The sequence below is a fragment of the Trichechus manatus genome, unplaced genomic scaffold (assembly GCF_000243295.1).
Source record: "Trichechus manatus latirostris isolate Lorelei unplaced genomic scaffold, TriManLat1.0 scaffold00255, whole genome shotgun sequence".
Lineage (NCBI taxonomy): Eukaryota > Metazoa > Chordata > Mammalia > Sirenia > Trichechidae > Trichechus > Trichechus manatus.
In genome coordinates, this window is record NW_004444191.1 from 2,151,105 (window position 1) to 2,174,160 (window position 23,056).

At 41.9% G+C, this 23,056-nt stretch overlaps 1 protein-coding gene across 1 annotated transcript in view; it reads left to right on the forward strand.

Annotated features, from left to right (window-relative positions):
* The window catches only part of CFAP221 (cilia and flagella associated protein 221), a 154,211-nt gene that overhangs the window by 105,537 nt on the left and 25,618 nt on the right, over positions 1 to 23,056 (forward strand). The window contains exons 15-19 of the mRNA XM_004389683.2: positions 2,879 to 2,981; positions 4,592 to 4,728; positions 21,590 to 21,670; positions 22,352 to 22,459; positions 22,548 to 22,682. Coding sequence (XP_004389740.1) covers positions 2,879 to 2,981; positions 4,592 to 4,728; positions 21,590 to 21,670; positions 22,352 to 22,459; positions 22,548 to 22,682 — 564 coding nt within the window. The remainder of the gene's footprint in view (positions 1 to 2,878; positions 2,982 to 4,591; positions 4,729 to 21,589; positions 21,671 to 22,351; positions 22,460 to 22,547; positions 22,683 to 23,056) is intronic.

The following is a 23,056-nucleotide window of genomic DNA, read 5'->3' on the forward strand; positions in this document are numbered from 1 at the left end:
ATGCATGTGTTTGTGTGGACATATGTCTTCGGTTCTCTTGGGTATACACCTAAGAGTGGAATTGCCTGGCCATGTGGTAATTCTCGAACAGTGGGGTTTGGATCAGTTATTTCTAGAGAGAACAACTGAGAACCCTTGTGGCCCTGTGGGGTCTCGTCTCTAATGTCCAGGCACCTTCTTCACCCTCATGCTGGTCTTCCCCCTGGTACGTTTCTAGCCTCCAGTGGCTTTCTGCTCTCGGGTAAAATGAAGGCTTCTCAGCCTGGAGTGTTAACAGGGGCTCACGGTGACCCTCTTGTGTGGCTGCAGCCACACCTCTCCGGTCCCTCACTGTCCCTGTTGTGTCCCAGTCCTCATTTTCTTCCAAACACGTCATGCGCGTTCTGACTACACATCCGTGTGTTTGCTCCTTATCCTCCAACTATAATGCCTCTTGGGCACAGCTGGAGTCCACCTTTCCTCCAAGAAACAGCTCTTGAAAGGCTTAGCGCTTAGGGGTCTCCTTTGTGCCTCTTGTAGCTTATGCTGCCCGTGCATCTCTCGTCCCCGCCACTGGAATGTGGCTGCCTGGGAGGGAGTGGGCGTGGTGCCCCACCTCAGACGGGAGATCTGAAGGCTAAGACCTGAACGCGTCATTCTTGGTGTTGCTTCTTATGCGCTTTCTGACCTTAGACAAGTTACATAATCTCCATGACAGTTTCCTGATTTGTACAATAAAAAATATCAGCTGCTGTGAGCCAACCCCAACTCATGGCGACAACCTGTGTGTCAGAGTAGAACTGTGCTCCGTAGGGTTTTCAGTGGATCGCCAGGCCTTTCTTCTGAGGTGCCTCTGGGTGGCTTGAACTGCCACCCTTTCTGTTCGAAGCTGAGTATGTTAACCATTTGCACCAACCAGGGACTCCAGATCTGTACGATGAAGATAATAATACCTCCCTCATGGGGTTGCTGTGAAGATTAAATGAGCAAATATGTATAAAGAATTCCCGAAGTTGATGTTGAATGCTATCTTTCCAGAGGTGGAGCTCACTCTGTCGGGTGACCTGCTCACCCACAAGCGAGGCCCCTAGGGAGCCAGGTCTCCTGCGGAGGCTTTGCCTGGGCATGCTCTGTGTACACGCAGACAAGAAGTGGCCCCATGATGCTCAGTGAGAAGAAGGCGGTGGAGGGCACAGCTGTTGACAGTCGGCAAACAGCAGCCAAAGACCAGCCAGGCTGGCTCGCCACCAGCGGGACCACCTTATCCCTTCTGGACCAAGCCCTGCAGCCTAAAAAAGCATGCTGTCACCAGTTATGTGCTTCGTTCTGAGTGACAGCTCGGTCTCTTTTCCTCAGTGCCACACAAATCTGTTCTGTGTCCAGATATGTCCCCAGCCAGGTGACGTCTCACCATCTCCGCAGCTCTGACCACAGCCCAGGCACCATCACCTCTTGCCTGGACCATCCTTGCTTCCAGTCCCCATATGCATAGCGGCCAGAGTGGTCTTTTCAAAGCTTAAAGATGATAACATCCTGCCCCTGGTAAAGCCCTCCAAAGGCTTCCCATGGCAATCAGAAGAAAATCCACATTTCCTGTCAAAGCTCCAAGGCCATGCTGGCTGTCTCTGTCCTTTGCCCCTGCCTCAGGATCTTTGCACTTGCTGATTCCCTCTGCTCAGAACCCTCTTCCCCAGATCTTTCCGTCACTGTCTCCTCAGCGTTGAAGTCTCAGGCCAAGCGTCACCTCCTCGGAGAGCCTTCCCCGACTATCCTTGCACAGTGGCCAGACGCCCCTCCAGTCCTGCCCTCGTCCATTTACCCTCTTCCATTGTCTTCATGATATTTGTCTCGTTTGTTCATCTAAGTGTTTATTGTCACCCCACCTCTTCCATGTCACCTTGGAGTGTCAGCTCCATGCAGCAGGACCTTTGCTTGCTTCCCAGTGTGTCTCCAGTGGTCCACTGAAAACCCTACGGGGGGAGCACAGTTCTTCCCTAACACATGTTGGGCACAGCATTGTTGTTGCTGTTAGCTGCTGTTGAGTCAGCCCCCACCTCCTGACAAGCCATGCACAACAGAACAAAACACTGCCTGGTCTGTGCCATCTCCACGATGGGTTGTAGAGCGGACCACTGTGAGCCGTAGGATTTTCACTGGCTGATTTTTGGAAGTAGATTGCCGGGCATTTCTTCCTAGTCTGTCTTAGTCTGGAAGCTCTGCTGAAACCTGTTCAACTTCACTGACAGATGACCATGCATGAGATGCATTGGCCAGAAATTGAACCTGGTTTCCCGCATGGAAGGCGAGATTCTACCATGGAATCACCACTGCCCCTGGGCACCAAATAGCCACTTCATAATATCTGTTAAAGGAAAGAGTCCTTTACAGAATGGGAAGGAGTGTAAATCATGGAATGAATGATTCCTTCAGCCCCAGCTCTTGTGCGTAGGTCAAACACATCTTCAGTAGCATCTGCTCTGAATGCAAAGCACAGTGGTACACAGTTATCATCGCCTGTAATTCATGGCCCTGTTTCTACTGAATCAGCCATACAATTTGTCCTTCAACTCCAAAAATAACATGGCAGAGGGTTACTATTCAGACATTCCAAAAGAAGTCATTCTTTCCACCCTGGAGATATGGGAAAATCAGGTGTCATAAATTGGATGGGACAAGGCTAGATGACAGCATGGGCTGTTCTGTATTCAAGCAAGCCAGCACTGCCCAGACCTTGGCGTCCCGGCGGCCTCAGTCTGGGGCAGCATGGCCCTCTGCCCATGAACTCTGAGAGTGGGGGTCTCAGCCCTCAGCTGTGGTTGGGGGAAAGTGAATGAAATTGAATGCCTAAATGAGCATGTATCGGTTAATAACCTGAAATCCTTATTCCCTCCAATTGCAGGTCATGATTCATCGACGATTAGTCAGTATGCTGGGTGCGATTCGTGAAATGGACAGAGAGACCGTAAAGGGAAGAGTCAGCCAAGGGAAAAAATCGTTGTTAGGTAAGGTGTGCCTGTGAAGCACAGTGCTGCTTAGCTGATGATTTCTCTGAGCAGAAGTTTCCTTTATTATGAAGGTAGCTGGGTAGAAACAAGACTTTTCCATAAATCATGCGTATTACTTTCCTATTTCTGCTGTAACAAATCAGCACACACGTAGTGGCTTACGGTTCTGGAGGTCAGAAGTTTAAAATCAAGGTATCAGCAGGGCTGTGTCCTTCTGGAGGCTGGAGGGAAGAATCCATTTGCTTGCTTTTTTGAGCTTCTAGAAGCTGCCTGTATCCCTTGGCTCGTGGCCCCTTTCCTCACGTCGCTCAAACCTCTTGGTCACCACATTTGCTTCTTTGATTCTGGCCCCCTGCCTCCCTCTTATAAGGCCTGTTGCGATCACACTGAACCTACCCAGATAATCCAGAATAATCTCTCCATCTCAAGATCCCTAATTTAATCACAACTGCAGAGTCCCTTTTGCCATGTCAGGTAACATATTCACATGTTCTGGAAATTAAGATGTGGAGATCTTGCGGGATGGAGGGTGACCACATCACGTAATGCAGACCTCCATGCCAAGTTTCCCCAAAACACCTACCCAAGTGATAGTAAACAAGTTGACCCGAGGCCAAGTGGTAACATCTGTGAGATCGGACTGTGGTTCCGACCTACTATCTTGTGTGCAAACCCCCTTGAAACCAGGGGGACTATGATTGTCGTCTTTTATATTTGCTGATTGGCTGACTGAGTCTGGTGTTGTCTCAACCAGCATTTGCAAGGAAAGCTTTTCATCTCGTATTGTGGGACATAAGCCTTTGCTATTTAAAGACATTTCAACCCTTTGATCCCCAGGTTAGCCGGGGCTGTTGGAGGCCTATCCTCAGTAGCTTCTAGGCGTCCAAAAGCTATACCATCTTCTTCCAATATATGTCTTTCCAATCCATGGATCTTACGCAGGTCCACAGGCAGGCCCTGATCTGTCCAGGTCCTCTCTTCCCTCAAAACCTGCCCCTCTGCGCCCAGTTCAGGCCTCGCCTCCTTCCCAGGCAGCAAGCCCACCCTCCTTCCCTGTCTCTCCACCAGTATCCAGGTGTGTGTTTTCTATTTTCAGTACATTCTGCAGCATTTTAATTATTTAATACCAGGGACAAAAATAACAGCCATATAATTTGTCCTTCAACTCCAAAAATAACATGGCAGAGGGTTACTATTATTTCTGTCTCTGGTAATTAAGTTTTAATAAAGAAACTCTCTTTATAAAAACAGCATTGTAAAATTTACCTGCAAATTCTGTGTGGATATCCGCAAAATGCCTTCATGTACTTCTTTGATTTAACCTTTTTCTTTTCTGGGAAAAACAAAAAGTATTCATAAGAGATACTTTAATTAGGAATTATAGTTTTGGGAAGTGGAAATAAAATAAAAATTGTAAAAGCTGGAGAAGGGGTTGAGGTAAGGAATGAAGAACTAAAAATGAAAAAAGAAAATATATGTGTGTGTGTTCTTTTTGAAATGTGTTGTAAACTAATTGGCGCATGGCAAATACGCAACTAAAAATGGTGGCTTTACATAAAAACACTTTACGAAACTCCTAAAAGTACTGTTTTTGTTTTTACCCACAGAAGAGAAATCCCCCAAGTACCTCTTCCTGCCTGGCGTCGGTCACAGTGATTATTCCGCACGGTTCTCCGTGGCGCCCAGCGACGTGCTACCCTTCGCCTTCCCATCCTACAGTCCTCCTCAGGCCTCCGACGAGTTGGTGGGTGTGGTTCGGCTGTGGGGTGGGGGCCCCGTGTGGTCAGACGGTGGTCGGCAAGCTCTAACCCAGTCTCAGCCCCTCGCTGCCTCCTGAGGTTCCCAAGGGAGATCTTGCCCAGGAAACAGTGACCAGTGGGAAACCAGGGTCACCTGTTGCCATTTGCGTTGTCCTGATACACCTGCACAGAGCTCGCTGGTCTACTTCTCAGCCCAGAACCCAGCACTGAGCCTCTCCTAACTGCCCAGGAACCAGGCCTGAGAGTAGAAGGGCAAGAGGGAAACCAGATGACTGGGCTTGGCCCCAGGAGGCAGACTGTGCTCAGCAGGGCCCCTTCTGCTGCCTGGGCAAACTGAGGCAAGTCCCCAGGTCTGGGACCCGACCTAGTAATTGGGGAATGTGGCCACAGAGTACCTAACCCATCTGACTCACAATTCCACTCTCCTGTCTCTCTCTATGAGTAGCAGGAGATGTGACAGCTCCTCCGTCATCCCTTGTTGGCCCAGTGATGCTTCATAATAAAGATAATAGCTAGCCCTTATGTTGCATTTATCACGTGGCAGGAAGTATCTTCAGAGATTTAGTTATATCAACTCATGTCACTGTCAACAAATCTGTGTGATAGGTTTATCATTTTATAGAGGAGGGAACCGAGGCACAAGGCCACATAGCCACTGATAAAATGTTGCCCCAGTTCACACAATCAGTAATGAAGAGTATACTAAATCGGTATTGAAAGTGCATAAACAAAGTAATTTTTTTAAATTTTTTAATATGTGTTTAGGAGAAAGTTTACAGCACATATTAGTTTCTCATTCAAAAATTTGTACACAAATTGTTCGGTGACGTTGGTGGCGATCCCTGCAAAGTGGCAGCCCTCTCCCCCTTTCTGCCGTGAGTTCTCCAGGTCCGTTTGTCCAGGTTTCCTGTCCTTTCTTGTCTTTGCTTTTGGGCAGGTGTTGCCCATTTGGTCTCATACACTGGATTGAACTAAGGAGCACATTCCTCACGTGAGCTATTGTTTGTTTTATAGGCCTGTCTAATCTTTGGTGAAAGCTGGACTTTGGGCATGGCTTCAGTTCTGAGTTAATGGGGTGTCTGAGGGCCAGAGTCTCGGGGGTTCCTTCTGTCTCCGTCAGACCAGTAAGTCTGATCTTTTTTTGTGAATTTGAATTTTGTTTTACATTTTTCTCCCGCTCTCTCCAGGACCCTCTCTTGTGATCCCTGTCAGAGCGGTTGGTGGCGTTATCCGGGAACCATCTAGTTCTTCTGGGCTCAGGCTGGTGGAGGCTGTGGTTCACGTGGTCCTTTAGTCCTTTGGGCTGATATTTTCCTTGTGTCTTTGGTTTTCTTCATTCTCCCTTGCTCCAAATGTGATGGGACCAATAGATGTATCCTAGATGGCTGCTTGCAAGCTTTTAAGACCCCAGATGCTACTCACCAGAGTAGGATGTAGAACATTTTCTTTATGAACTATGTTATGCCAGTTGACCTGTATGTCCCCCGAGACCATGATCCCCAGCTCTCATCCCCAGTAACTCAGTCCCTCAAGGTGTTTGGATGTGTCTAGGAAGCTTCTATGACTTTGCCTTGGTCAAGTTGTGCCGCCTTCCCCTATATTGTGAGTTGTCTTTCCCTTCACCAAGGTTAACATGTCTATTGATTAGTTCGTGATTTCCTCTCCCCACCACCCCCCACCCCTTGTAACCATCAAAGTTTTTTTCTGTCTGTATATAACCTTTTCTTAGGTTTTTATAATAGTGATCTCATACAATATTTACTCTTTTATTTCAGCATTGACTTATTTTCACTCAACACAATGCCCTCCAGATTCATCCACGTTGTGAGATGTTTCCCAGATTCATCATTATTCTTTATCGTTGCATAGTATTCCATGGTGTGTATGTACTGTAATTTGTTTATCCATTCACCTGTTGATGGGCACTTAGGTTGTTTCCATCTTTTTACTATTGTGAATAATGCTTCAGTGAACATGTCTGTTCGTGTGACGGCTCTTGTTTCTCTAGGATATATTCCTAGGAGTGGGATTGCTGGATCATATGGGATTTCTGTTTTTAGCTTTTTAAGGAGGCACCATATCATTTTCCATAGTGGTTGTACCATTTTACGTTCCCACCAGCAGCGCATCAGAGTTCCAATCTCCCCGCAACCTCTCCAACATTTTTTATTTTCTGTTTTTTTGATTCATGCCGGTAATGTCGGGGTGAGATGGTATCTCATTGTAGTTTTGATTTGCATTTCTCTAATGGCTAATGATCATGAGAATTTCCTCATGTGTCTGTTAGCTGCCTAAATTTATTCTTTGGTGAAGTGTCTGTTCATATCCTTTGCCCATTTTTTAATTGGATTATTTGTCTTTTTGTTGTTGAGATGTTGAAATACTCTATAGACTTCAGAGATTAGACCCTTCTCAGATATGTTGTAGCCTAAAATTTTTTCCCGGTCTGTAGGTTCTCTTTTTCCTCTTTTGGTGAAGTCTTTTGATGAGCCTAAGTTTTTAATTTTTAGGACGTCCCAGTTATCTGGCTTTTCTTCTGGTGTTTGTGCATTGTTACTTATGGTTTGTATTGTGTTTATGCTGTGTATTGGGGTCCCTAGCGTTGTCCCTATTTTTTCTTCCATGATCTTTATCATTTTAAGTTTTCTATTTAGGTCTTTGATCCATTTTGAGTTAATTTTTGTGTATGATGTGAGGTATGGGTACTGTTTCATTTTTTTACAGATGGACATCCAGTTTTGCTGGCACCATTTGTTAAAAAGACTGTCTTTTCCCAATTTAATGGACTTTCATCTGTTGTCAAAGATCAGCTGACCATAGGTGGATGGATTTACATCTGGGTTCTTGATTCTGTTCCATTGGTCTGTGTGTCTGTTGTTGTACCGATACCGGGCTGTTTTGACTATAGTAGGTTCTGAGATCAGGTAGTGTGAGGCCTCTTACTTTATTCTTTTCCTTCAATAATTCTTTCCTTATCCAGGGCTTCTTTCTTTTCCATATAAAGTAGGTGATTTGTTTTTCCATCTCGTTAAAGAATGCTGTTAGTATTTGGATCGGGATTGCATTATATCTGTAGTTCGCTTTGGGTAGGGTGACATTTTCACAATGTTGAGTCTTCCTATCCGTGAGCATGGTATGTGTTTCCATTTATGTAGGTCTCTTTTGGTTTCTTGCAATAGTGTTTTGTAGTTTGCTTTGCATAGGTCCTTTAGTCTCTGGTTAGATTTATTCCTGAGTATTTTAGGGGCTATTATAAATGGTATTGCTTTCCCAATTTCCTCTTCAAAGTTCTGTTTGATTTTTGTATGTTGATCTTCTATCCTGCTACTCTGCTGAATCTATTAGTTCTAGTAGTTTTCTGGTGGAATCTTTGGGGTTCTCTGCGTGTAGAATCATATCATCTGCGGATAGGGATGGTTTTACTTCTTCCTTTTCAATTTGGATTACCTTTATTTCCTTTTCTTGCCTTACTGCCCTAGCTAGGACTTCCAGCACAATGTTAAATAGGAGTGGAGATAAAGGGCGTCCTTGTCTTGTTCTCATTCTCAGAGGGAATGCTTTCAACCTCTCTCTATTGCGAATGCTATTGGCTGTTGGTTTTATATTTAAAATTTAAAAAAAAAAAAAAAACCCTCTGCCGTCAAGTTGATTTTGACTCATAGCAACCCCACAGGGTTTCCAAAGCTGTAAATCTTTACAGAAGCAGACTACCACATCTTCCCACAGAACAGCTGGTGGTTTTGAACTGCCAGCCTTTCAGTTAGCAGTCGAGCACATTAACTACTGTGGCACTAGGGCATCTGTACACCAGGTTTTGTATAGATGCCCTTTATTATGCTGAAGAATTTCCTTCTATTCCTCTTTTATTGAGAGTTTTTGTCAGGAGTGGATGTTGGACTTTATCAAATGCCTTTTCTGCATCGATTGAGATGATCATGTGATTTCTTTCTTTTGTTCTGTTTATGTGGTGGATTATGTTGATTGATTTTCTAATGTTGAACTGTCCTTGCATACCTGGGATGAATCTCACTTGGTCATGTATTTTTTTTTTAATATGTGTCTTAGTTATCTCTTGCTCCTGTAACAGAAATACCACAAGTGGATGGCTTTAACAAACAGAAATTTGTTCTCTCACAGTCTAGGAGGCTAGAAGTCCGAATTTAGGGTACCAGGTCCCGGGGAAAGCTTTCTCTCTCTGTTGGTTCTGGGAGAAGGTCCGTGTCATCAATCTTCCCCTGGTATAGGAGCTTCTCAGTGCAGGGACCCTGGGTCCAAAGAAGTGCTCTGCTCCCGGCGCTTCCTTCTTGGTAGTATGAGGTCCCTCTCCTCTCTGCTCGATTCTCTCTTTTATATCTCAAAAGAGATTGACTCAAGATGCAACCTAATCCTGTAGATTGAGTCCTGCATCATTAACGTAACTGCCTCCAGTCCTGCCTCATTAACATCATAGAGGTTAGGATTTACAACACATAAAATCATTACATCAGATCACAAAATGGTGGACAACCACACAATACTGGGAATCATGGCCTAGGCAAATTGACACATATTTTTAGGGGACACAATTCAATCCATAACAAAGTGATGCCGTATTCTATTCACTAGAATTTTGTGGAGAATTTTTGCGTCTATATTCATGCGAGATTTTGGTTTGTAATTTTCTTTTTTTGTGATGTCTTTTCCTGGCTTTGGTATCACAGTTATGGTGGCTTCAGGGAATGAATGCAAGAGTAGTCCTTCCTTTTCTATGCTCTGAAATAGTTTGAGTAGTACTGGTATGAGTTTTCTCTGAATGTTTGGTAGAATTTTTCAGTGAAGCCATCCAGGCCAGGGATTTTTTGTTTGTTGGGAGTTTTTTTATTACCTCTCAATCTCTTTACTTGTTATGGGTCTGTTCAGATTTTCAATCAGCTTGTGTTCGTTTAGATAGGTAGTGTGTTTCTAGAGATTTGTGCATTTCTTCTAGGTTCTCAAATTTATTGGAGTACAGTTTTCATAGCATTCTGTTATGATCCTTTTTATTTCAGTTGGGTCTGTTATAACGTTACCCATCTAATTTCTTATTTGGGTTATTTGTTTCCTCTCCTGTTTTTCTTTTGTCAGTTTTGCCAATGGTTTGTCGATTTTGTTGATCTTGTAAAAGAACCAACTTTTGGTGTTTTTGATTCTATTATTTTTTTGTTCTCTATTTCATTTATTTCTGCTCTAATCTTTATTATTTCCTGTTTCTGGTGCCTGTGGGCTTCTTTTGATGTTCTCTTTCTATTTGTTTGAGTTGTAGGGCTAACATTTTGATTTTTGCCCTTTCTTCTTTTTTAATGTGTGTGTTTATTGCTATAAATTGACCTCTGAGCACTGCCTTTGTTGTGTCCCAAAGGTTTGTATATAACGTGTTTTCATTTTCATTTAATTCTAGAAATTTTTTGATTCCTTCTTTGATGTCTTCTGTTACCCAGTTGCTTTTAAGCAAGATGTTATTCAATTTCCATTTATTTGGTTTTTTTTCCCTTGCTCTTCCTGTTGTTGAATTCTACTTTTGTAGTGATCAGAGAGAATGCTTTGTATTATTTCGATGTTTTGGATTTTATTGAGGGTTGCTTTGTGGCCTAAAATGTGGTCTGTTCCGGAGAATGTTCCATGCGTGTTGGAACGGAATGAATACTTTGCTTCTTTTGGGTGGAGTGTTCTATATATGTCTATGAGGTCAAGTTGGTTGGTTTGGCCTTTAGATCGTCTATCTCCGTTGAGTTTCTTTCTGAATATTCCGTGTCCTTTACTAACAGTGTTGTGTTGAAGTCTCCTGCTATTATTGTGGAACTGTCTCTTTCTATTTTCAGTACTATTAGAGTTAGTTTTATGAATTTTGGAGCCCTGTCATTGGGAGCATAGATATTTATTAAGGTTATGTCTTCTTGGTGGTTTGTCCCTTTAATCATTATATAATGTCCTTCCTTGTCTTTTATGGTTGATTTTGCCTTAAAATCTATTTTATCTGAGATTAGTATTGCCACGCCTGACCTTTTCTGGTTACTGTTTTTTTGACATATTTTTTCCATTCTTTGATTTTTAAAATATTTATGTTTTTTGTCTAAAGTGTGTCTCCTGTAGACAGCATGCTGATGGGTTATAGTTCGTTATCCATCTGCCACTCTCTGTCTCTTTACAGGTGATTTAAGCCATTTACATACAGTGTGATTATCATTAGGTATGAGTTTATTGCTGTCATATTGGTGTGCTTTTTTTTTTGTATGGTGCTGGCGTTTTCTTTGTTCCTCTTACTTTCCTGTGCTGAGTTCCTTTTGCTTGTGGATTTCCTTTTCTTTCTTTATTATAGATTTTGTGTTTCCTGAGACTTTACATTTTTCTTCTTTTTTATTCTGATGAGTAGGTTTGCTAACTTTCTTTGTCGGTAGCTTGAAATTTACTCTTAGCTTCTGAAGTTTGAACCATTCTTTTATTACTTGGTATCGCCTTGACTTCTGCATTTGAAAGTTTTATAGCTATACTGTTTATTCCTGATTTTACTGTTTTGATGTTGTCATCATTTACAGATTGATGTCTCTGTTTCCCTGCTTTAAGTCTTTTAGCTTTGTTTTATTATTGAGAGTTCTTCACTTAAGTTGGTATCTGGCTGATACTGTCCTGTGTCCTAGACTCCAGTTGTTGTCTGATGTTGTTAGTTCTCTAACCAAAGGACTCCCTTTAACAATTTTTTAAGTTTGGTTTAGTTTTTACAGATTCCTTGAATTTCCTTTTATTTGGAAATGTCCTAATTTTTCCATCATATTTGAGAGGGAATTTTGCAGGATATATTATTCTTGTTTGGCAGTTTTTTTCTTTCAAGGTTTTATATATGTTATCCCATTGCCTTCTTGCCTGCATAGTTTCTGCAAAGTAATCAGAGTTTAGTCTTATCGTTTCCCCTTTGTAAGTGACTTTTTGTTTTTCTCTAGCTGCTCTCAGGATTCTTTCTTTGTCTTTGGTTTTGGCAAGTGTGATTGTGATATGTCTTGGTGACTTTCTTTTGGGGTCTATCTTATATGGGGTTCATTGATCTTCTTGGATGGTCAGCTTTTCATCTTTTGGGATATTTGGGAAGTTTTCTGCCAGCAAATCTTCACAGTCTTCTCTGTGTTTTTCATTTTCTCCCCCTGTTCTGGAACTCCCATCATGTGCAAATTTTTGCTTTTGATTGTGCCTCACATAATTCTTAGGTTTTCTTCATTTTTTTTCATTCTTTTCTCCAATTTTTCCTCAAACAAAGCAGCATCCAAGGATTTCAATAAGTTTCTTCAGTCTCACTGATTCAGTCTTCCATTGTTTCAAATTTGCTCCTAAAACCCTCTATTGAGTTGTCCATTTCTGAAATTTTGTTGTTTAACTTTTTGATTTCTTGTTGCTATTTTTGTATGATTTCTAATTTTTTATTTATTTTGACATTTTGTTCTTGTATTATTTTCCTAAATTCTTCTATTGCTTTGTCTGTCTTTTTCGTGACTTTGGATATGTTTTCGTTGGTTTTGTCTATGTTTTTCTTTGATTTTGTCTGTGTTTTTCTTAATCTATTTACTGATCTCCCTGGGGGAAGGAAATTACTGTCAAGTCGATTCCAATTCATACGACCCTATAGGACAGAGTAGAACTGCCCCATAGGGTTTCCAAGGAGCAGCTCGTGGATTTGAATGGTCGACCTTTTGGTTAGCAGCTGTAGCTCTTAACCAGCCTTTTGAATTCCATATCAGGTAGTTTCACTGCCGTTTCTTCTACCAGAAGATCATCTTATTCTTTATTTTGATCATGTGCTGGAGCCATCTTGTCTGCTTTTTAATGTTTTTATATTGTCTGCTGTCTCTGAGACATTAAGGTGTTATTTTCTTTATTTATTGATCGTATGTTTGTTTGTTTTGATACATCAGGGCGGGCAGGCCAGCCAGGCATGCTTTACTGCTTGGTCGTCTGTGGGCATTATAACTCACCGCCCGTCCGTGTGGTCTGGGCAGCACCAGACAGGACAAGCCCGCTTTGCTGTACACTGGTTTGGCAAGATGGCTGAGGGTGGACTGGACAGGCGCTGTCTGCCTCCTGATGGTGGTCCAGTGGTGTGGGAGTGTTCACAGCCCCTTGCCAGATAGATGGGAGAGTTGAAGAGGGAGTGATATGAGCTCGCTTCCCACCTTTCAGCAGCTGGTCAAGTTGTGGGAGGGGAGGGGCAGGGCGGGCCTGATGTAGTGGCAGGCCTGAGCCAGGTACGCTGCAGCCGTGGTGGTACGGCAAGGGCTGGTGGGAAAGGGTGGTGGCATACAGGTCTAGGTAGGGGAAAGAAAGAAAAAGAAAAGAGAGAGAAAGACAAAAAGGGTAGCTGGTGGGTGAGGGTGGAGCAGACCTGGGGGCCAGTGGGAAGGCGGGGAGGTGGTGTACGGGGCTAGGTGAGAGATAGTAAGCAGCAGGCCACTGGCTCTCTAGCCGTGGCAGTGCAGCATGGCCTGATGGGAAGGGGGAGAGGTGGCATGCGGGGCTAGGTGAGGTGGAGAAAGAAAAGGAAGAAGGGGAAAAAAAGGAAAAAATGGTGCTATTGGGAGCCAGCAGGTGGTGGTGGGTGGACCCTGGGTGGCAGCGGGCCAGTAGCTTCTAGCCATGGTATTGCAGCATGGCCCAACAGGAAGGGGTAGAGGTGGCGTACGGGGCTAAGTGTGAGGGAGAAAGAAAAGGAAGGAAGGGGGAAAAAAAGGCACAGCAGGAACTGGAGGTGAGGGCGGAACAGACCCGAGGTGACAGCAGGCCAGTAGCTCTCTAACTTAGCAGCACAGTGTGAACAGTCAGGAAGTTGTAGGGGTGGCGCACAGGGCAGAAGGTGAGGAGTGGGAAAGCGTGTTTCTCTGGTTACTGGGTGCTCTGTCTCCTGTTGGGAACTTCGTGAAGTTGCCTTCCTGTACCCCCTATCTGGGGTCATTGCTGACTGTGCTCCAAGATGGTGACTATGTGCTGTGTTTGTTGGCAAGGGATCTCTGTTCTGTATCTCTCCTCATTCTCTGTTTTTCCTTCAGTTTCTTCTCCCATTAAGTGTTTAATCTAGTTCTTTATCCCTTCATTTGATGCTTAGAGTTCCAGGATTTACGTCTGTATCTGTTTTACATAGTTTTTCAGGTCTTTGCTGCAGAAGGATGGCATGATGCATCTGTCTAGGGCAGCATGTTGGCTCTGCCTCACAAAGTAATTTTTAATTTCAAAGAATAAACTCATCATTCACATCCTGTAATATGTGTTAAGGATTAAAGACTAACCTACTTAAGAGTTCCAGGACTGACTAGAAATTTCATGTTTTCTGCCTTAGATAATTAAACGACTTAAATGATCAGAATATTTATTTTATTGAAAATAATAAATCTGTGATTTTTAAGCAAAAATAAATACCTAACACTCAATAATTAGTGGGGATAGGGATGAGAAGATCATCACATGTTCTTGTGGAGACCATGTCATTATTTTTTAATAATTTGAAGCTTATACGTTTCGTTTGGTACTATAGTTGTTTCTACTAGATTTCTCTGCTTCTCAGGGTTGATGAATAATGGAGTGCCCAGCATTACTATCTTTAAAAAAAGAATGTATTAATTCATTTCATAAATACTGTATTTCATCAATGCAAAGATGTACTTTTTTTTACAGTTAGCCTCTTTGAAACTGGGAAATGTCTTGCGATTGACGGTATACTAGCATTACAACACATTTAATGGTGGTGTCTTATATTAGATAAAATATATTTATTGAGTGCCCATCCACTCCTTGGAAACCCTATGAGGCGGTTCTACTGTGTCCTGTAGGGTCCCTCAGAGTTGGAATTGACTCAGTGGCAATGAGTTTTTTTGTTTTGTTTTGTTTTCATAGTATACCAGGCACTGTTTTAAGTTCTGTGGATGTCTGAGAGAGAGATTAGCATGTAGAAAGTTTGTTAGGTTGCTTTTGGGATTAGCACCTGTGGAAGGGAAGCAAAGGAAGAAGGATTGGAGAGAGACGTTGAAGTGCAATTCTGTTCTCAGCAAAGGTCTCAGCTAAATCCATGAGGACTTCTGAATCTTGGATATTTTGAGCAGACTGGGCATTTATGCCTTTGCTTCCACCAGTCATTGAAGGCAGATTGCCCCCAGAATAGCACATGACCTTGAGTGTGGCAGTTCCCTTCAACCAAGGCAATTCCTAAAGAGGGTGACCCCTGAGAGCTGTTTTATCAACGGGACTCCTAGCAGCTGGGGGACTAAGTCCTTTAAGCTTAAAGGGTACTCTGGGTGGCACATTCAGTGAACACTACCATGGAAAATAAACAGATGAATCACAGACAGTCTTCCCTCAAGAAATACGTCACCTCCTGAAGAGATGAGACACGTGTGTAAATAACTGCATTTCCAACTGGGAAGTGACATGTGCCATAGAGAAGTGGTATCACTTTTATTCTCAAATATGAGCCTCGAATGACTGTAGGTACCAAGCTTCTTAAAAAGCTTCATGGAAGAATTGAATGAAAAAATTAATCAGAGTTTAAACTAAGATTGAAGTCATAGATAATCAAAACAATCTTGAAAAGGAAGACAAAAGTAGGAGGGCTCACACTTCTCTATTTCAGAAGGTATTACAGTTCTACAGTAATTAAAACAGTGTGGTACTCTTACAAGTGGCATCCAAGGCATGACAATTGGTCTTTATTTGCCTGGAACAAAGAGGAAGAAGGAGAATCAGGAACAGGAGGAGGACATGGAATGTGTGGCTATTTGCCTCCATGAACAGCTGCCTCCTTTGCCATGAGACCAGAAGAACTGGATGGTGCCCAGCTACCATTACTGAATATTTTGATCAACGATTCTAAAGAAGAATCCTATCAAATGGGAAAAATGTTGAGCAGAATTTCAAAGTCCCATGGACTCCAGACTTTCTGGAGCCATGGAGGCTGGATGAACCCCTGAAACTATTGCCCTAAGATAATCTTTAAATCTTAAACTAAAAATATCCACTGGAGTCTTCTTAAAACCAAGCAATAGTTTAGCTTAACTAGTAAAAAATGTCTGCCATGAGCATTATGCTCTTTTAAGAGCTATGTATATGGGATCCAAGTGATAACAGCAACTTGAAAGATAGGAACCTTAGGGAGCAGTGAATTTATGTTAATAGGAGAGGAACAACTTAGAAAAGGAGGGTGAAAATGGTTGCATAACTCGAGAAATCTAATCAATGACACTGAATTATACAAGTAGAAACTGTCAAATTGGTGTATGTTTTGCTGTGTATATTCTCTACAACAACAACAACAAAACAGTGTGCTACTTGTATAAGGATAGACATACTAACCAATAGAATAGCACTGAGAGTCCAGAAATAAACCCATACATCTGTGGCCAATTGATTTTTGACAAGACTGCCAACTGCATTCCGTGGGGAAAGAACAGTCTCTTTAACAAATGGTGCTGGGCCAACTGGACCTCACATGCAAAAGAATGAAGTTGGACTCATACCTCACATTATATACAAAAATTAACTCAAACTAGATCAGTGACCTAGGTATAAGAACTAAAACCATAAAACCCTTAGAAGAAAATATAGAGTAAAAGTTAAAGACCTTGTTTTTAACAATAGATTTTTAGAAGTTAAACCAAAAGCATGAGTAACAAAATAAGAAATAGATGTTGTACTCCATCAAAACGTTTATGTATAAAAACGTTTGTGCATCAAAAGGACTTTATCAAGAAGGTGAAGAGACAGCTTACAGAATGGGAGAAAATATTTGGTAACCATATAGATGGTGAGAGTTCAATATCCAGGATATATAAAGAACTCTACCACAAAACAAAAATCCTCACAACTGGACCAATAAGCAACATGATGATAAATGGAGAAAATATTGAAGTTGTCAAGGATTTCATTTTCCTTGGATCCACAATCAACACCCATGGAAGCAGCAGTCAAGAAATCAAACGACATATTGCACTCGGCAAATCTGCTGCAAAAGACCTCTTTAAAATGTTAAAAAGCAAAGATGTCACTTTTGAGGACTAAGGTGCGCCTGACCCAAAGCCATGGTATTTTCAATCACCTCATATGCATTTGAAAGCTGGATGATGAATAAGGAAGACCAGAGAAGAATTGTTGCATTTGAATTATGGTGTTGACAAAGAATATTGAATATACCATGGACTACCAGAAGAATGAACAAACCTGTCTTGGAAGAAGTACAGCCAGAATGCTCCTTAGAAGTGAGGATGACAAGACCTCATCTCACGTACTTTGGACATATCAGGAAGGACCAGTCCCTGGAGAAGGACATCATGCTAGGTAAAGTAGACGGTGAGCTAAAAAGAGGAAGACCGTCACCTAGATGAATTGACACAGTGGCTGCAACAGTGAGCTCCAACATAGCAACGATTGTGAGGATGGCACAAGAATGAGCAGTGTTTTGTTCTGTTGTACATAAAGTCACTCTGAGTTCTAAATGACTTGATGGCACCTAACCACAAAAACAACAACAACTACAACGAAAAGACAGACACCTCGATTTGGAAGTGGACGAAGGATGTGAACAGACATTTCTTCAAAGAAATTATACAGATGGCCAATAAGCGCATGAGAAGATGCGCAACATCATTAGTCGTTAGGGAAAATGCAAACCAAAACCATAATGAGATACCACCTCATACCCAGTAGGGTGGCTATTTTTAGAAAAGTGGAAAATAACAAGTATTGTCAAGGATATAGAGGAATTGGAACTCTCGTACGTTGCTGGTGGAAATGTAAAATGTCGCAACCACTGTTAAAGTTAAACATAGAGTTACCGTATGACCCAGAAATTCCACTCCTATGTATAAACCGAAAAGACTGGAAAGCAGGGACTCAAGCAGATACTTGTACACTAATATTCATTGCCGTATTATTCACAATAGCCAGAAGCTGGAAAAAATCCAAGTATCCATCAACAGACGAATGAATGAACAAAATGTGGTATATCCTTACGATAGGATGTTATTCAGCCATGAAAAGAAAGGAAGCTCTGATAATATGCTACAACATGGGTGAACCCTGAAAACATTATGCTGGGTAAAATAACTCAGATACCAAAGGACAAATGTTGTGTGATCCCCGTTACGTGAAATACCTAGAATAAGTAAATGGGTAGAGACAAGAGTTTATTGGTGGTTGCCAGGGGATGGGAGGTGGGGAGAATACAGGGTTGTTGCTTGAGGGGTTTTGAGTTTCTGTTTGGGGTGACGGGAGACTTTGGAGATGGATAGTGGTGGTTGCACAACATGGTGAATGTAATTAATGTCACTGAATTGTACACTTACAGTTGGTTAAAATAGCAAACTTTTTGTTGTATATATTTTACCACAATTAAAAAAAAATTTTTTTAAAGATTGAAGTCATAGAGATGATGGAATAAAGGCGTTTTCATCCCACTGTCTTTCCTTGGAAATTGTATCAGAAAATGGAGATGAAAACTCCCATTATCAATAGAAGAAAAAGTAGTCACAAACCAGAAATTACTATGAAGTTCTACCCCAACCTGTACCATTTGGACCCAAGCACAGTAAGATGCTACAATACATCTTCAGGCCTTGGGATGAGTGCCATTTTCTCTAGTGTCACAGTCCTGAAGGGCCCATCCAGAGACTCTTAGATTGGAGTTACAAGTAGGTTGTACAGGGAAGAAATGGGGACTGCTACTTGGAGATTGCAAGGGAAACTGCCAGACGAGAGGCTAGTGAAGGAGAGAAGGTTAGCAGCAACGACCAGATCCCAACAACGAGAGGCAGTAATTCAAGGAGCTTCTCTGAGAGCCACACTTCCTTTCTAAACCCTGAAAACCAAAAGGAGACTTCTATCCAGGACAGAAGGCATTACAAATTTGATGAGGTGTTCAAGACAATACATCCAAATTGCAGTGTTCTGCTTTATTTCTCTCCACTCTAATCTGCAGCTAATGGTCTTAGTAGAACTGCCCCCATTCAAAGATGATTAACTGGAAAGGGGCCAGCAGAGGACGGTTGCATAGATACAGAGGGTAGAGTGGTGAGCAGTGGGAATGATGGATGAGGGGAAGGAAAAGAGAAAGGGGAGAAACAGATGAAAACACCCATTAGAAGGGGAATTCACCCAGGAAACTGAGGAAGAGTTCAAAGGGGAGGGGCAAATTCTCCATCTGCTCCGAGAAATTGCAGACAGTATTCTCTCTCCAAAACAAGAACTTAAAAGGGAGCTGTAAGAGGGGTTTTCTACAAAATAATTGACATGTTCTTTACAATTGCCATTTTCCATTAAACTCAAATAAAGGTTAATTTAATGTTTGCTATAATTTTAAAACCACATACACAGTATTTGGACCCCATGTCAAAAATTACTGCCATTTTTCTACCTGTGTATAGGCACGAGACATATCTGAAATGATGTTTACCAAACCTGTATACTGGAATTTTGAAATTTTTTGTACTTTTTGTATTTTTTTTTTTTTAATTTACCATTTTCACAAACATGAGAGCATAAATCCAAACCACTTTGATACACAATCGTTATTCTCCTTTCAAAGAGGGGCTTCAGGGAGAATTATATAAAAATTTGATTAAACCATATCGAATTGCTATTTTTACCTTCAAAATATCAATTTCGTGTGATTCATTCTAGTAGAAAGTGCAGACAGAAGAACAGACTTGGAAATTAGAAGCTTGCTTTTTTTCCGAGGACCACTAGAATTGGCTTTTTAGTCAGGAACACATCCTTAGGTCAGCAGTGAAGTGCACCACGGTCATCATCTCTATGTTCCTGCCCTGATTTGGTGGTAGAGGCAACTGGTATCCTCCCAGGCTGGTTTTCAAATGACATGCACATCCTTTCCACACCAGCCCACAAGCCGAAGAACAAAGGCTTAACCACATCTACTAGTGACCCTCTGGGAAGTGAAAAGAAAGATGAAAAATGGTTAGCTGCTGGAGTTTCCCCATTTGGGAGGAGAGATCAGGAGAGATCTCAGAGGAAGCCAGTCTCCACAAGCCAGTTGCTTAAGAAAGTGAAGAGTGTGGGTTTTGGAGACAGAAACCAAACCCAGCCCATTGCCATCAAGTTGATCTGACTCGTGGCAGTCCCGTGTGTGACAGAGTTGCTCCATAAGGTTTTCTTGGCTATAATCTTTATGGAAGCAGATTGCCAGGGCTTTTTTCCGTGGCACTGCTATGTGAATTCGAACCACCAACCTTTAGGTTAGCAGTAAAGTACAAGCCGTTTACACCACCCAGGAACCTTAGAGTTTAAATCCTGGTGCCACCAAGCACCTGCTCCTTAACTCTCCTGAGTCTCAATTTCTTCATCTATGAAGCAAGATGTTAAATTCCATCAGCTGTTGTGAAGATTAAATGAGATAATGCATAGGAAGTACTTTGTACATTGCCTGGCTTATATAGCAAGTGCTCAAAATATGTTAGTTATTAGGTACTACCGTTATGACTCTCCTTCACCCCAATCCTTAGCAAGATCAGAGAGCTGGGAACACCAATTCTGCAGGTGTTCCTTCATGAGCACATACCAGACAAGAACAGAGGAACCTGTAGGGTGTTTTTACCCACCTGGCTAAACACCTGCTTTATCAAGAAAACCCGCTCGTTTATTCCCGTAAAAGAGACTTTAATTAAACCCTGGACTGTCTGCCTGGACTTCAGGTGCATGGTCACCTCTACTACCTCCACCCACATCACTTCTTAGACAAAAAGTGACAACAGAGAGCGCCATTCAAACTGTATATAGGTGTCCCCAACTTACGACGTGTTAGGACGAGCTGTACTTAACCGTGTGTTTTTTGTTTTTGTACATCTTATTAGTCATACGTACTACATACAGTGTTGCAGCGTGTAATTTGCTGATGTTCACTGACAGATATTCCATTTTATGATTCACTGTTCAAAACAGTGCTGTGTAGATTTAAATCAGGGGTTTCGGTTGTTTGACAATATGGACCCAAATGCGGATGGCTTTCCTGGAGTCAATAGGCAGATTCAGTAAGCAGTGAGATGTTACTGCGAAATGTATGACGTATAAAAAGGAGCATACAACTCTCACCAATTTTCTTACTATAGAAACACCATCCCCGTTCCCAGGGATAATCCAGATGATCCAGAACCTTCCGCAAGTAGAGTTATTACCAAAACTGACAAAACGTCAATGTCATCCAACTCTTCATCGTCAAGTAAATTTTTATGATTTGTGAATTTTTTTATGTATGTATGTATGTATTAAATAAAGATACTGATAATGAAAACTTAAAAAAAAAAGGTATTCAATTTACATCAGAACTGACTTACAGTAGAGTCATCGGAACGGAACTCCATCATGAGTTTGGGACGACCTGTATTCTCATAGCAGAAGTAGAATTTGACCCAATCTTTAGTAAACTGACAAGGAATCTCAGCTAATCTGTGTGAAAACAAGGTCCAAAATTACTGTCAAATTATTTCAGCACTACCAGTAACCCCTTTCCTCTGGCAGAAAATGGCAGGAAAGCTTGGTGTCCATTGTAATTCTCAGGCTGCTTCTTTCTGCATTTTGAGCTAGGTTGTTAGGATGCACTTTTGAGGTTATCTTTGGTGTTCCCCAAGCACCAGCCGGACCACAGGTCCTCCCTGAAACTGAGCATCGAATGCCTCCCGGAGGGTGGATACTGCCTTGTGCCCCCACACATCGGGGATCAGCGATGGTCACAGAAAGCGTTCCTTTGAGAGTAGAACTGTTCATTTAACGTTTCAAAATGTCATGGTGATAGAAGCCAAGCCGCTTTTGCTCAGTGTTGATCACGTGTCATTTATTTGGATGTTCACATTTTAGGCTCCGGACGGCCTGGGACCGGTCCCGATTAAGGCTTCAGAAGTTCAAATCAAGCAGTCCTATTCCTTCCTCGATTTGCAGGTCAGACCTGTTATTATGGTATTTGTTAACTGGGTTCCATCTGAAGCAAACAAATATTCTTGAATTTCCATTACAGTATTTTATTAGTTTTGTTCTGTTCTGGATTATACTGCATAGCCTACTGTGTGTCTTTTTCTGCTGTTATTTTATTGCATGTGTGAAATATATTTCTTTTTTCCTGATGTGGTTTGTGGAAGCCAGTATCTTCACTCTGGATATACCATATACTATGCATACATGAAGCTGTCTGAACCATGTATATTAGAAACTTTAGGAAAAAATAGAAGATGAGGTGAATAAGAGTTAGTCAGCCTTTCCGGAGGTCTATCACCACTTCTGTTTTTGAGAATGTAAATATTTTAAATTGACAAACCACTGTTTGGTGTATTTTTCACAGTTAAGCCATGTGGCATGAGAGAGTAAGTATGAACCTGTGTGTGTACGGGGACCCAGAACAGGGCTCAGGACTTGTCTAGCGCTAAATCCAAATTAGTAAACTCCAATCCGACGTTACAACGTGGTACTTGTTATTACTTTTACCGTCAGGCAGCTCAGAGATCCTGTTGGTTAGCAGTAAATCTCACCAACCTCTTTTAAGCCTCACCAGTATTTGTAGTGATGCTTGAAAATGGTAACAGGCTTCTAAGGATACTCAGTCAATTGTCTTCCTTCACCCCCCAGGTTCCTCAACTGTACAGAATCAAGGGGTATCAACCCTTCTCTGTCCAGGAGTCTTCGACAAGTTACAAACCTGAAAAGCTTGCTCGAACCCTGAAGCAAGGAGCTGAGGTAACCCACCCCTACCTTCAAGAGTCACTCTCCATTTCCCCTTTTGTCCTGGCGTCAAGACTAATGCCTGCTCTGGGTCTTCGTACAGGACGAAGTCACCACCATCATAGTCCTTCCAAAACAGGACTCCATGCCTCAGCCCTCCAGCAAGACCTCCGTCTTGAACATGAAACCACCTGAAGCCTTGGCCAGGTCTCCAGAGTATGATCCGCTGTATATTTTTGTAAGTTAAAATTGGCAGAATTCTTTGTTCTATGTTCCTTTATTTCAGCAATTACTTTATAAGAAAAGAGCATCATTAATTGGGGATTTTTTTTCTCTTTGGAATTTCAAGCATTAAATGATAACTCATCTTTGAAGCTGCTTTCTAGCATTTATTGTTTAGAATATCAATGTTTCTATCTTTCAACAATTCTAGTATATATTTTTATGATAATAGCTTTAAGATCTTTTCTAATTACATATATGAAATCTTCCAGTTCATGAACATGGGATGTCTTTCAACAATTCTAGTATATATTTTTAAGATAATAGCTTTATGATCTTTTCTAATTACATATATGAAATCTTCCAGTTCATGAACATGGGATGTCTTTC